Raw genomic sequence first — 15396 nt, 5'->3', positions numbered from 1 at the left:
GTGAGTAGATGTTCTTATAAGGGGGTATTCTTATAACGGGCTCATCCTATAAGAAGGGCCACATTAGGGCTGTGAGGAGATCTTATGAGAAAGGTGTTATTATAACAGGATTTCTTTCAGAGGAAGAGGCACAGTGGGGATGTTATTATCAGGCGTACAGTGGGGCTTTTTACTCCATGCCACAGGTCAGTGGAAGGACACAGAGGTGACTGGAAGGAATTCTGGCCACCGGACAATGGTTTTTTATATATAGAGAGAGATTAAACCCACAGGGATCTGAGAGTAAAGTCATCTGTGCAGGATTTAGCATCATGACAACACCCCACAGATATCCCACTCTGTATCCAGACCCTATTTCCATCCCATGGCAGAGTAGTGACCATCCCTCAGCCAATCGGATGCACCCACCATCACCATCCTCCTCTCACTCACCCTTTCAGGAAGCGGAAACCATGAGTGCAAACCAGCACATTTCCATTTGAGTCCACCTTCAGCAGGTTTCCGTTCAGGCTGTCAAACACTAGACCCCTGCAAAGACAGACAGCACTGAAAAACACTGCATCATCTGCACTGCACACAGACAGGAAAGCACTGTATAATCCTGTAATATCTGCACTGCATAACAAATAATGCAATATACTGCACTGCATGGGCACTGCACAGTGTACACTGGGGAATGCGGCATAATATTGCACTATTCTGCATTGCATGGGAACTGCATACAGTCAGGCAGCACTGCATTGTCTGCAATGTATGAGCACTAAACGTTGATGAAGCTGCATTAGCATTTCACACACAGCTCTGTATTATCTGCACTGCACACTGTATTACTGCATTATTTTCGAATGTATAAGCACTACACTGCAACATTACATCGCACTGCATAAACACTGGATTACATTGCGCCTCATTATGCTAGGCTTTATTACTAGAGCTCACTGCACTTTTACTGTGACACAATGCTCTGCCTCTACATATCACTGTGTTTGCACCATCTATTCTATCACTGCATTACCACTGTCACCACGCAGCACTGCCACTGATCAGCAGTACATGACAACTGTGGATGCACAGCACTGTCATCCATTGCACTACAACTACGAAGTTCTGCATTAGCATTGTCACTGCTCTTGCCCCTTACTGACTCCCTTTGCCCTTATCACTATTCAGCCACTGACCTGGTGGAAAAGGAAGGGTCGTATTTATACTCCAGGATTTCGTGGGGGTATCCGATGCAGACAAGTCGGTCCAGCAGCAGGGAGAACCCAAGATCTTCATGATCTGGGGAGCGGTACACTGCGGGGGCAAAAGAAGGGGTGAGCCAAGACAGGAAACCCAGTGGGGAGATAAGTGTGACAGAGGCCAAGAGAGAGAGAAAATCATTGGGGGTAGAGTAAGTCTGGGGAGGTATACAATCGGTCCCAGCACTGACAGGTGTGGCAGGGTTATCTGGGTGCAGCTGCCCTAAGAGGAGGGGTACGTGGAGGGCACCCTGGTACATTTATCCCTCTAGAAGGGCCAAAGTGTCTCCAAAAAACTATTGGTACTATGGTCGAATGTTAAGCAACTTTAAACCTGTGATACATTTGGGGTAAAAAGGCACTTTGTACCTCAATTTACAAAAAGTCTGTGTAGCACTTAAGATTTACTTTCTTAAAATAGAAAGGGTGTAGAGTGTAAATGAAATTAAATATCTTTATAATGATAGGGCTACTATATTTTTGTACAAATGGTGGTATTCAGTATTGTAACAGGGACTCGTCCCTGTTTAAATAAAGCAGCCTCCGAGCTCTGAGAATCTAGCAGAGAGAGAGTTAATTGCAGCCACTCAATTAACTAGTCTCCACCTGGACTAATTAAAGTTCTTTAAAAAGCCTCATGTGAGACACAGGAGACAGATTTCCTTAGCTCACATTTGGGCTGACAGAAGGAGAGCAGAGAAGCCTGCACACAGACACTGTCTTGAGCACAAAGGCTTTGCTGAGATCAAGACATCCAGACACCGAGAGACCTATATTTCCTGGACACAGAGGACCCAGGAACCTGCCAGAGACTGACATGGAGGGCCATCTGCTTAAGGTACCTACTGAGACTTTGGGGTGATAGGCTGGTAATGGGAATATTCCTCCAGTCCTGCAGATAGCGTCTGGGGAACTAAGTTAGCCCTTACAAAGGGATAGGGGTTTGTTATTTTGTTGTTTTTGTATGTTTTGCCTGGATAAAGGAACAGGCTCAATAAAGCCAAGATATAATTGCACCCAAATCGGTCTCCATTATATGTACCTCTGCACACATCTCTTACAAGTATGTACTAGAGCAGGGGGCGCGTCGGTTACAGAGGCCCCGTGCTTCCATGAAGGCGTTTAAATGAAATGCTGGGTATCGCGCAAGGCCTCTGTAACGTTACTTACCTTAACTTTCCAGTGATGTGTCGTCATGGCAACCCTGCATCAAATTACTGCAGGGTCACGTGATGTCGCGTTGCCATGGCATTGCACCGCTGCCCCTCTCCCTCTTAGTTAGCTTCTCAACTGGATGTGTGTGATATACCTGAATGACTTATTATTTCTCCATGTAATAATGACAATAACTTACTAGCCAGCGTATAATCCATATCAAAGCCAAAACATTTTATCTTCTCAAGGGCCAGACTCCGATTCACAAACACCCTGCAGGGAGAGACGGTATTTGTGGTCACTGCAGAAAATATGCGTCAAATGCAAAGGGTTCCCTCTGTCTGTGTCACCCTGCGGGGGAAGGGACATATATGATAAGTCACAAGACCCTTTCGTCTGTGTCACAGGCACATTGCGAGTGAGGACTGACTCCATGGGTCACAGGTCCCTTTTGTCAGTGCCACCTTGAGGGACAAGGGACAAACTCACTCCATGAGTCACGGACCTGTCTCACTCTGTCACTTTGGCTGCAGGACACTGGTATAACTCAATACTTTGCTGTATTATAATGATAAACTGCTTGTCTGTCCAGCAGGAAGGTAAATGTTGAAGTAACAGTCTGCAGCTGAGATGCTCTGCACATTTTATATCACTGCTACATATCTGTCCACAGCAGATAAATAAAACAGATTAGCAGGATTCAGGGGGGAATCTCTGTGCTCCAATTCCTCTCTCTCTCCTCTCTCTCCTCTCTCTCTCTCCTCTCTCCTTCTCATAGTTTGTTACCTGGAAATTCTTTAACAGAGTGAAAGTGTCACTGGTCCTGCAGACTGGGGAAGAGGTAATATGTTACTGGTCCTAAACTTTTTGGGAGAGGTTAATGGATTACTGGTTCTACAGACTTGAGGGGTGGTTTAAACGATACTCACCTCACAGATTGGGAGAGGTTAGACGGCTACCTGCGTGTGATTTGCTGGGTTTACTGGAATGTATATTTGGGATGGGATTTGCTTTACACACAAATATACCCCCACATAAACCTCTCTTGCCTCCCAATCAATCACCCTGTACTCTCTTGTATGTGCCCTAGTGGCCCCTCACCTGTGATGATAGTCCCTCTTTAGTGCCCGGTAGTCAACGACAGTTGGTTCCTTGACACAGAGGTGCAGTTCGTGCAGTTGGCGGTTCTCTGTGCCCGGAGTATGCTCCTTGTTGATGCTGCCCATGCCCACCTTCCCTCTGCCAGCTGTGCGTTGTCACTACTTTCAGTCTGCTCTGAGTCCCATGTCCCAGTGCTCAGCACACAAAGGTCCAAGGGTCTATTTCACTCTGCAGATTATGTTATCAGAGAGGGACAGCCGTTGTCCCCTCCCTCCTGTTGCAGCAGTCCCCCTCCTCTCTTCTCTCCCTCCTGCTCCTAATTCTAATTCTTTTTCTGACACTCACTGTGTTCTAAGAATGTGATGCTCTTTCTCTCTCTCAGTACAGCCTGTTTATCCCTCTCTCATCTCCTCTGACAAGTTCCTTAATCCCTCTCCCCAGTTCGGCAATCCTCGGCTATCTTTTCCCCGCTAACTTCGCTCTTCTCACATTCTCTCTCTCTCTCTCTCTCTCTTTCTCTCTCTCTCTCTCTCTCTCTCTCTCTCTCTCAAGAAACTCTGTAGATATCAACAACTCTCACTATATACTCATCCAATGAACTTGTTTCATATCTTTTTCACACACTCTTTTGAGATCCAGTTATCAGTCTCCTGGATTTAATACTGGAACAGAACCAGTGCAAATCTAAAACAACACTGGGTTTATAAAAAATATCTTATTCTTAAACAAATCTGGTGTTTTCTCTACAGGTTTTGTTTCACGTTTGGATTAGACTGATAAACAGACTCTCTCTCTCTCTCTTCTTCCTCGTCACACTCAAGCGCACACCCTCTCTCCCATTTTACTGGGAAAGAGTTCAAAATATGAGTCAATCTGACATCTTCCCAACTTCCCACACTGCACAGATGGCCTGTGCTGCTCAATCAGCTACACGCAGCAAGTAAAGCAGGGTGGAGGTGCAGTGACGTGTGTGTGGGGTCCGTAAAGGAATATCAGAGGGGACTAAAGGGCAGAATGGAAATGTAGTGACAGAACGGTGTGTGTGTGTGTGTGTGTGTGTGTGAGAGATGAGTAAAGAATAGCACAGAGAGCTGCATTGTAGGATGGAGGTGTAGTGATAGTACTGTGAATGTGAGGTCAATACTAGAATTTATTTATTTATTTATAAAATATTTTACCAGGAAGTAATACTACATTGAGAGTTATCTCTCGTTATCAAGTATGTCCTGGGCACAGAGTTAAGACAAATAATACATGTTTACAAATACAGTTACATAAATGAGCAGGGTATACATTATATACAAGACATTGCGTGCACAGTTAAAGAAAATATATATTATGGGCGTATGAAACCGTTACAGACCAGATTAAAATGTGTGACAGCCTTAGATTTGAAAGAACTTAAACTGGTGGTGGATGTGAGTCTCTGGTAGGTTGTTCCAGTTTTGGGGTGCACGGTAAGAGAAGGAAGAGCGGCCGGATACTTTGTTGAGCCTTGGGACCATGAACAGTCTTTTGGAGTCTGATCTCAGGTGATAAGTGCTGCATGTGGTAGGGGTGAGGAGCTTGTTCAGATAGATGGGTAGCATGCCCATAAAGAATTTGAAGGCAAGACAGGAAAGGTGAACTTTGCGCCTAATAGCAGAAAGAGACTCAGGGCAGGATAGAGGTGCAGTGACAAATCTCTGTATGTGGAGTCAGTACAGGAGGCTGCAGGGCAGGATGGTGTTTCAATGAGAAAAGGGTATGTGTGGTGTGGTGTGGTGTGATGTGGTGGGGGTGAGGTAGCAGTTCACACACCTGAGCATGGAGTTCCAAGTACAGACGTGTGTAATTAGTGAGACCTCACTATCAGAGAGCGGCCTGTGTGCTGCAAACACTGCGGATCCGGCACAGGAGCTAGCAAACAGCACTAAGAAAGCACAACCTGTGCACAGCGTGGGGGAGGGAGTAATGAGAGGAGCTTCAGCTGTAATACACAAAGAAAAACCCGCACAGCTGATGATAACCACAGTGAGGTGCTGACTGGATGGAGACTGATTGTATCATATGGGAGAAAAAAGAACCCAGTCTTCCAGCACTCAATCACAAACAAATGTAGAGTTGTAAATTTAAAATACTTTATTAATGCCAAGAATAAAAAAATGGGTGTTAAAACGTAATTAAACGGTGTATTGTAACAGCACGTGACTGTGTCCAAATGTTACCCACCTTGAGCTGTGTGGGTGGATGTAGTAATAAAACCCCTTATGGATATTCGGGATTTGGACTGCTATATGTTATAGCTTCCTAAAAGGTATAGGAAAGGAGCCTATAAAAACTCACCCAGAGGTTTTGTCAATGTAAGTGTATCCGGGTATGTAGTGCACACTCACAAGATACACTTATGGTGCAATTGTATTAGTATACTATGCAAGGTCAGACCGTATCCACCCCTATTGTGGGAATAAACTGCTCCCTGCGTGATATCTTAGTTGGCGCTAGATCTTTTGCGGATTCATATTACGCCCACATAATAAGGTAAAACACAGGCTTATAAGCAAGTATGAGGTGAGGTATATATTAGCGTTTATCAGGTATATATACTGCAGAGTGTTGATTCACCATAGGTGGTAGTAATAATGCCGTGGTGTTTCTATTTGTACTATAAACCCTGAGGGCTCACCTATGGTAGTGTCAGTGAGGTATAGGTAATCTCAACTCAGTATAGAGGTCTGTGTGTATTTATAATAGCCTGTTGAAGCAACCTCCACTATATTGTGGTTGCTGCAGCTGAGGTCAGCACTGGTTATAGGGCTAATAAATACACATAACAACTGACAGAATATATGAATCTCCTGAGTAGATGAACACACTGACAAAATGCAGCTAATACCAGCTAATAGGGTATGTGTGGGGTTAATGATGGGATGGAATCAGTGTTCACTCACCCCACCCCCCTTTCCCTGTATAGCAGCTATATACCAATTGTGAGTTTAAATAGGGGCCGGTCTAGCTATAAGTCGCATAGTCCCCTATATCAGCGCTGATCTTGGTTATATCAGCGCTGATATGTTCGAGGACATGCCTGTCTGTAGGTGGGTTGAATAGACCCCTAGAGGTAAGAGGATCACGCTGTATGGTTACAGAGCGCGATCCCGGCTTCACATGCACGCCGGGGGGAGCCGTAAGTCACTCAACGCGGATCAATATCCATCTGCTGTTGAATTTCAAATGAGCAGGCTTCCCGCGTGTGCAGGAGAGGATTGCCTGGGTAAGAGGATCGCGCTGTATGGTTACGAAGCGCGATCCCCACTGAACATGCACTTTGGGGGAAGCCACAAATCTTTTAACGCGGATCAATATCCCTCTGCTGTTAAATTTAAATGAACTGGCTTCCCCCGTGTGCAGGAGAAAGATGCCGACGCGCGCGTTTCACGTAGTGAACGCTTCTTCAGGGCACGTAGGGGGAGGTCCCTGCGTGTGGAGGCAAGTTTATATAGCCAACGTGAGAGTGCCTGTTCCTACACTTAACCCCTTCGTTACTGCTGATAGACAGATACAATATCCCATTGCCATAGATGCACTAATTGTGGTCTGCAGACTAGTAACTGCCTTATTGCCAGATTCAATATGCCCATTAGGTCGTTGCATAAGTGGCAAACTAATTACAACTTTTATAATGGGCTGAATGGCTATGGCTGCAATACTGGTAATATATGTGATGTATTACTGTTGTATTTACTCACAGGAGCTGGGGTGTTCGTGTTGTAAATTTTTATATTCATGGTAAGGAGTGATGGTTAGTCACTGATATTAAAGGTAAGTCTATGATTCTAGATCGTACCAAAAGCAAATACACTGTATTCCATTGATGGAAATAAAATGAAATAAACTAAAAGTCCACTATGTCCTTGTTTTATTTGTACTCAATTCATTGTCAGAGTGTAGGTGTGTGATGGCGGCCGAATGGTTGTCAGTATACTGCAAATAGTGCAGGGGAAAGGAACATGGGGGATGTTTTACGTTCAAATTAGTGGGTTCGGTGTTGTAAGTGTAGTTCCTGGATTACAGGAAAGTTCGGGATTCATTTCTTAAAATGGAGATGGTAACAGGGGATAAGGGATTTATATGAAGGGGCTGAACACGAAGCCCTCATTGAGTCCAAGTGGATTTAATGTTCCCAAGGTATAGATCCATCTGGCTTCGATCTTTAATAGCTCATTATCCCAGTCCCCACGTCTTATTCCTGGAGAGAATTGATCTATCCCCATGAAGGTCATGGCTTTGAGGTCTCCAGGTTGGCACCTGTTGGCATGATTGGCCACTGGAGTATCTAGCTTATTCCGGATAGAGCCCACATGCTCGAGTATCCGTATTTTTAGTGGGCGGTGGGTTTTGCCCACGTACTTTTTCCCACATTTGCATGTTCCCATGTAAATTACTCCCACTGTATTGCAGTTGATAAATTTGCGTATATCGAAATGCTTTCTGTTGTTGTGATTGCTGAAGGTTTTAGAAACAGTCATATGCTGACAGGCCTTGCACCTTTGGCAATGGTAATTGCCGTTTATACGGGGTGGTAGCCAAGTGGCCCTTGGTATTGCCACATTGTAGTGGCTATGGACCAGATGTCTCTCAGGTTTTTTGCACGTCTGCTGACCATTGCTGGAAAAGTTGGTATGGAATCGCATAAGTCTTCATCCGCCCTTAGTATGTGCCAGTGTTTCTGTAGGACTTCCCTAGCCACCTTCCATTGTTTGTTGAAGGTGCCTATGAATCTTACTGTTCTTTGTTCTGGCTGAGTTGTTTTATCCATAACCAGTTCCGATCTGGCTTTATGCTATCCCGAATATCCATAAGGGGTTTTATTACTACATCCACCCACCCAGCTCAAGGTGGGTAACATTTGGACACAGTCACGTGCTGTTACAATACACCGTTTAATTACGTTTTAACACCCATTTTTTTATTCTTGGCATTAATAAAGTATTTTAAATTTACAACTCTACATTTGTTTGTGATTGAGTGCTGGAAGACTGGGTTCTTTTTTCTCCCATATGAGCTTCAGCTGTAACCTGCGCAGCCTTAGGCTTTGTCCCCACTGACGCTGAGCTTGCGCATGCTTGGAGAGCTCTCCAAGCATGAGCACGGGTGTCCTTTAAATTTTCGCAAGCGCTCGCGGGGGCGGGGGGGGGGGAGCCAGGGGGGGACAATGCAGGGGAAGCGGAGCGCACTTGTAAGTCTGTAAAATTTGTTTATGTAAGAGCAGAGCGCCGGTGAGTGTGTGTGCCCGCGCATACACGGGCGCGCATCGCGTGAGCGGGGACTTGCATATATATATATATATATATATATATATATATATATATATATATATGCAAGTCACCTAGCCAAGCGCCGCCCGCTCAGCGAGCTCAGCGCTAGCGAGGACGCAGCCTTAGGGAGCCCAGCACAGACTGTCCCTTGGATAAGGGAAATCTCTTCAGGACATGGGGAAATGCTGTGAGGAGCTCACAGATGAGCAAGCAACTGGTGGAGTGCAAGTTACAGACAAAACGAGAGGTAACTCTCAATGTATTACTTCCTGGTAGAACATTTTATAAATGAAAATAAATAAAACCAGAAGAAGAGATGAGAATGTCTGTAGCACTGAAACTGTAAAAGAGTCAAATTCATTTGCAGCCTGTGTAACTGCTTGGAGCGGCGACGGAGTGAGAGAACACTTTCAACTATAGACTGGGCAACTACTGGGGGCAGTAACACTGCACAGAAATGAGCTCAAGCCCCAGGGGGAAGAAAAAAAGGAAAGACGAAACCCCTAGCAGAGTTTGAGCCTCCTCGGAAGAGCTTAAAAAGACATTATAGATACAGCGTAATCATCTGCTGGGAGTAGTGACTTTACACAGAGAGGAGCCCTAGTCACAGAAAGTAAGGGGTAAATGGTAAAAAAAAAAGTGACAAAAACCCTCCACAGCAAAGCATATAGCAAATGGAAATATTACTGTATGCTCATTGGCATTTCTTAGACAGCAACCCCGCCTTTCACCATTATCACCCAGCACACAGCATTTCCACTGCAGCAAGGGATTCTGGAAAATGACATGCAAATGAGCACACAGTGCCACCTTTAGCTTCAAAACCATAAACATGGTTCCCTATAGGCTTAAGCTTGCTGCATGGTCACAGCTTTGAGCACAGCCAGGGTTAAGATGCATAGTCAGCAAACCCACCCATATATATATATATATATAACAGCAAGCTTAAGCCTATAGGGAACCATGTTAAAATGGTTTTTGAGGCAAAAAGTGGCACTGTGTGCTCATTTGCATGTCATTTCCCAGAATCCCTTGCTGCAGTGGAAGTGCTGTATGCTGGGTGATAATGGTGAAAGGTGGGGTTGCAGACCTGCCTAAGACATGCAGATGAGCATACAGTTGTATTTGCATATTTGCTTTCCTATGGAGGGTTTTTGTCACTTTTTTTACTCACCATAACTTAACTCAGTATTATGGTATAGCCTATCCCATAGCCTCTTTGCATACCCAGTTAATCAACCCCACACTGATGAGACCCATTAAGGTCGAAACAGCTGTCTGTGGGTCGCTTCTCTGCCTTTTGGCTAAGATCAAGGCGATATGAGTGCTCCTCTCGACCTGCACAGCTATGACCAAATGCAGTACTATCCTATCTGGGGTTTCAGTAGGAAAGGTCTGTGGCAAGCATTTGGCCCTCTAGCTCGTTGAGAGGTGGTGTCCAGACCCCGGACCACAGAACCCCTGAGCCTTCGGGCTAAGGGGGGATGGCATTCGAACAACCAGCCCTTCGGGGCTGGGGTACACCCGCACAACCCTCGAAAGAGGGGAGATGATGCGAACTCCCTTGCGGGCCTCGGGCCAGAGGGAGGAAGAGACGGATGTCCTGAATCCTAATGGAGGAAGGCATCAATGTCCCTGGAGACCTAGGCTTTCGGGCTGAAACCTTCAGGGAAACTGGGCACTGAGGGCGGGTCTGACTTCGGTTGGACAGTCCAAGGGCAAGCTCCCTATCCACTGAAGTGGACTGGGATCCGATGAGCGAGAGGGTGTACCCTCTCGGGAGGAAAAAATAAAAAAACTGTCTGTGGGTGGTTTTCTGGGTATGCACCTTAACCCTGGCTGTGCTCAAAGCTGTGACCATGCAGCAAGCTTAAGCCTATAGGGAACCATGTTAAAAATGGTTTTTGAGGCAAAAAGTGGCACTGTGTGCTCATTTGCATGTCCTTTCCCAGAATCCCTTGCTGCAGTGGAAGTGCTGTATGCTGGGTGATAATGGTGAAAGGTGGGGTTGCAGACCTGCCTAAGACATGCAGATGAGCATACAGTTGTATTTGCATATATATAAAAGGAAAAAAGAGGAGAGAGCGCACGCCCCATAGTGTGAAACTGTATATTTAATGAGGGAAAGGGGAGGAGGGGGGGTAAAAAATGCACTCACAAAAGTACAGATAAAATAGGCATCGTGTGATAATAATCACCACCATCCGGTTGCTGCGCTCAGTCCTGGGGGAATACCCGATCTCGAACAGGATGGGCCAACGTCCCAGCAGATGTCCAGGGCCAGTGGATGTGTGAAATTGTCCAAGAGTCATAGAAAGTGGCTCCTTGTTTGCAGGCCTCTATGGCACCAGCGCGTGGATCGGTTCACTCCAGCGCTTCGTGATGACGTAATGTCAATGCGTCCGACGTGATGACGCTCCCTGACGAGTTTCGGCACTAACCGGTAAGTGAGTAAGTTACCTGTGAGTGACGAAACGCGTCAGGGAGCGTCATCACGTCGGATGCATTGACATTACGTCATCACGAAGCGCTGGAGTGAACCGATCCACGCACTGGTGCCATAGAGGCCTGCAAACAAGGAGCCACTTTCTATGACTCTTGGACAATTTCACACATCCACTGGCCCTGGACATCTGCTGGGACGTTGGCCCATCCTGTTCGAGATCGGGTATTCCCCCAGGACGGAGCGCAGCAACCGGATGGTGGTGATTATTATCACACGATGCCTATTTTATCGGTACTTTTGTGAGTGCATTTTTTACCCCCCCTCCTCTTTCCCTCATTAAATATACAGTTTCACACTATGGGGCGTGCGCTCTCTCCTCTTTTTTCCTTTTAGATTCCCTATGGACGTGGTTTGTCCATTCTGAGAGCAGCCGGAGACCCCTTGCACCAGCATCCATTTCTACATTGGACTTTCTATTTGAGGACTGGTTTTTACCCTCTTTCTTTATTGATTTATAATTGTGTATTTACATGCATTTTTATTGTTTAATGTTTGTTTGTTTATAGTTATCCCCAGTTATTGAGCACAGGCATCTAGTACATTTATGTGCCACCTCAGTATTAGACTATTCCTTTGATATTCATTTATTATTTATATATATATATTTGAATAATCACTAGCACATAATCCCTAGATCAATTAACCACACAATTCTAGAGGCGCTGCTTTTTTCTTTTGTTTGTCTTCATATATATATATATATATATATATATATATATATATGTGGGTTTGCTGACTATGCATATATTAGAGAAAAGAAAAGACTATGCATATATTAGAGAAAAGAAAAGGAAAAGCGCCCGATCCTTGTGTAAAATCCAATTACAAAGGTTTAATAACATGAATCACGGCAAATGCACACTCACAATTTGTCACTGCATAAAAAGCATTGTATGGGTAAGCCCGTGTGCCAACATGTAGCCAAATCGCCATCTGTTTGCTCCGTCACGTCACTCCTCACTGCTGCTGGTGTCACCTGGTAAACAGTCCCTTTGGCAACCCGAAACTGCAGCCTGTGGTTCCTGGCAAACTTGATTGGTATTGTATGCGACTCAGGGAACTCCTTCCCCTTCCTGGCGTCTGAGCTTCTCCACCACCGTAGTTCAACTGAACCACGTGACCCTACTCGTTTCTTCCGACACAGCGGATTTCATCATGGGATAAATTGCACTTGCAGTAGGTGGCTATTTTATAGTCCTTCCGTCAAATCACAAGAGTTGTGTGGCACAGTGTTATACTAATGATTAAGTCAGGTCATCTGTGCTAGCCTAGATAATTAATTCTCCTGGCTATTTACTAAACACCTGGTTAAACAACAATATGTTAATGATAGAACTTATTAACAAGAATAGAGGATGAACATATATGCATTTGGTAAATAATATAAAACTTAATAAAAATTATTACAACCATATGAATAATTTCTAATGGATTGAAATATATATATATATATATATATATAAAAAAAAAGAAACATATAATAATCTAAATATATAAACATTTAATTAACTTCAAATATATAAATATTAATTTCCCTTTAAACAAATATAAACATGCTTTCTAATATATATTTGCAGAGATGTCAAAACTGTTGATGAGACATATATTTGATATAGATATAGATATATTTGATTTCTGAATTACATTTATACTGAATTTATATATGTAGTAAAAATGATAAACAAAGAGATTAAAAAAAAATTCATTTGTAATTAAGAATATTGATATTAAATTAAATTAAAAGGCTTGATTGGATAGTATAATCATATAAATATTGATAATTGCTATAAAAAGGAAGAAGAAATGCTAATAATAAGAAATGATATAAAAAGAATAATAAACTAAGAATAAATTCAATTATTAATTGAAAATGTTATAAACACAGAATAACAAAAAACAATTTTGAATATCAATCAATATATAAATATAAACTAAATAAATCACAATTGATTATATTTAAAAATAAACGATTAATAATGTAATAATGAAATAAAAATTATATGTGTGAAAATCTCACATTACACCATCATAGTTATCAATACCATATCCACATTTGCACTTTTTATCTGCTGTTGTAGGTCATCTGTGCTGGCAAAATTATTTGGTGATTTGTTGGGGGTCTGTGTGGCCGCCTTTTGGGTTGGCTGCCTTAATAGGCGCTGTCTATTCAATTATATCAATATAACTATATATATATATATATATATATACCCTATTTCCTCGATTGTAAGACGCCATCAATTCTAAGACGCACCCTTGATTTAATTTAAAAAAATTGGGGGGAAAAAAATCTCACTGTATTAAATGTGCAGAATTTTTTTGTTTATTTTTTTTAACTAGCAGGGTCACATGACACTTCAATAACTAATGGGGAGAGAGAGGCAGACACAGAATGGGGAGCGACAGGCAGAATGGGGGGAAAGAGAATGGGGGGGAGGAAAGAGAATGGGCGGAGAGGAAAGAGAATGGGAGGAGAGAGAATGGGGGGGGGAGAGAGAATGGGGGGGGAGAGAGAATGGGGGGGGGGAGAGAATGAGGGGGGAGAGAGAATGGGGGGAGGAAAGAGAATGGGGGGGGAGATAGCATGGGGGGAGAGAGAATGGAGGGGGGGGGAGGACAACACACAGACCAGAGAGAGAGAGAGACAGACAGATATGGCAGGGGCAGTGGCAGTGTGGGGGGGGGGATTTTAGCTATTTACATTTAGTGGCCCCTTTTTATGATGTTACCAATCCCCCTTTATTCCTGTACTCATTGCTTTCCTTAAAGTAAAAAGAACATGTTCTAACAATCTCCTCTCTTGCTTTTGATAGCAGAGAGCAAACACAGACACAGAGACACACACACACACTCAGACAGAGAGAGACAGAGAGTGACACACAGACAGAGACACACACACATACAGACATACAGAGACACACACACACACACACACACACAGAGTGACAAACACATACACACACACATAGAGTGACAAACACATACACACACACACAGAGACAAACACATACAGAAACACATCCAGAGAGACACAGCTACCTCTGTACTTCCTGCATTTCACATGGGGATTCAGGGCAATGTTGATGTGCCCTGGCAGGGATTTCCGATCCCTGTGCACCTCATGGGAAGGGAAGGAGAGGGGGGGGGGGTGATCGCAGCCATGTGCTTTTCATGCACATTGTGAATATCCCAGCCGGCATCTGCAGCAGCGCCCCCTAGCTGATTTTTTTTTAATACATCGATTCTAGAACGCAGACCTACTGTATTTTAGCAATGTGAAAATAGGAAAAAAAGTGCGCCCTAGAATCGAGGAAATACGGTACACACACACACACTCTTTAATCCTAATAGAGATATATTAGTATTTGATCTGGTAGTGTTAGGATTTGAACAGGGTCTGAATTTTCGTGGCTCGCAAGCTTACAATGCTTTGGCCAAAGGGTTAAACTAAATGACCCTTTTTCAAGAGACTATATAAGTATTTTACTGTGTATTTTTGTCATATTGGATGTAGCATTGGGCTTCTCTGTCGTTTGTTGTATACATTTGCCACGCTCAATAGTTCTCCTTTTTGACACTTATATACATATATATTTTGTGGGGGCTCAGGGGTTCCCAAAAAGAGCTTGCTGGGGTTTTGTGTGTTTGTTAACTTATTTTCAGCTGTCTCAGCTGTTGGAGGTTAGTGGCTCCTCCTTCCCAGGTTTTAAGACCACCCCTCCCCACTTCCCAAGTGAATAGGTCCTTTCATTCTACAGGATACAGATCCAATTGTGGTCTTTCTCCCTGCTAATAGAGGTAAATGAGAATTTTAATCCTAATAGAGATATATTAGTATTTGATCTGGTAATGTTAGGACTTGCGAGCAGGGTCTGCCTTGTCATGGCTCGCAAGCTTACAATGCTTTGGCCAAAGGGTTAAACTAAATTACCCTTTTTCAAGAGAATATATAAGTATTTTACTGTGTATTTTTGTCATATTGGATGTAGCATTGGGCTTCTCTGTCGTTTGTTGTATACATATGCCACCCTCAATAGCTGGGGGCTCAGGGGTTCCCAAAAAGCGCTTACTGGGGTTTTGTGTGTTTGTTAACTTA

The 15396-nt window shown here is 43.7% G+C and overlaps 1 protein-coding gene across 3 annotated transcripts in view; it reads right to left on the bottom strand.

Moving 5' to 3' along the window:
- LOC142495807 (cytosolic purine 5'-nucleotidase-like) overlaps window positions 1–12243 on the bottom strand; it is a 70349-nt gene extending 58106 nt beyond the window's left edge. Inside the window, exons 1-4 of one of the 3 annotated variants that reach the window (XM_075601790.1) lie at window positions 12167–12243; window positions 2596–2669; window positions 1179–1296; window positions 433–528 (exon numbers count right to left, since the gene is read on the bottom strand). In XM_075601790.1, the coding sequence (XP_075457905.1) occupies window positions 433–528; window positions 1179–1296; window positions 2596–2614 (233 nt within the window). In that variant the 5' untranslated portion in view covers window positions 2615–2669; window positions 12167–12243. Of the gene's footprint in view, window positions 1–432; window positions 529–1178; window positions 1297–2595; window positions 2748–3497; window positions 3996–12166 lie in introns of those variants that run through there. The other 2 variants (XM_075601788.1, XM_075601789.1) reach the window with 2 other exon arrangements.
- Window positions 12244–15396: the final 3153 nt, after the last annotated feature.

Source organism: Ascaphus truei, chromosome 5, assembly GCF_040206685.1.
Source record: "Ascaphus truei isolate aAscTru1 chromosome 5, aAscTru1.hap1, whole genome shotgun sequence".
Classification (NCBI taxonomy): Eukaryota; Metazoa; Chordata; class Amphibia; order Anura; family Ascaphidae; genus Ascaphus; species Ascaphus truei.
This window is presented reverse-complemented; position numbering and strand designations above follow the sequence as displayed.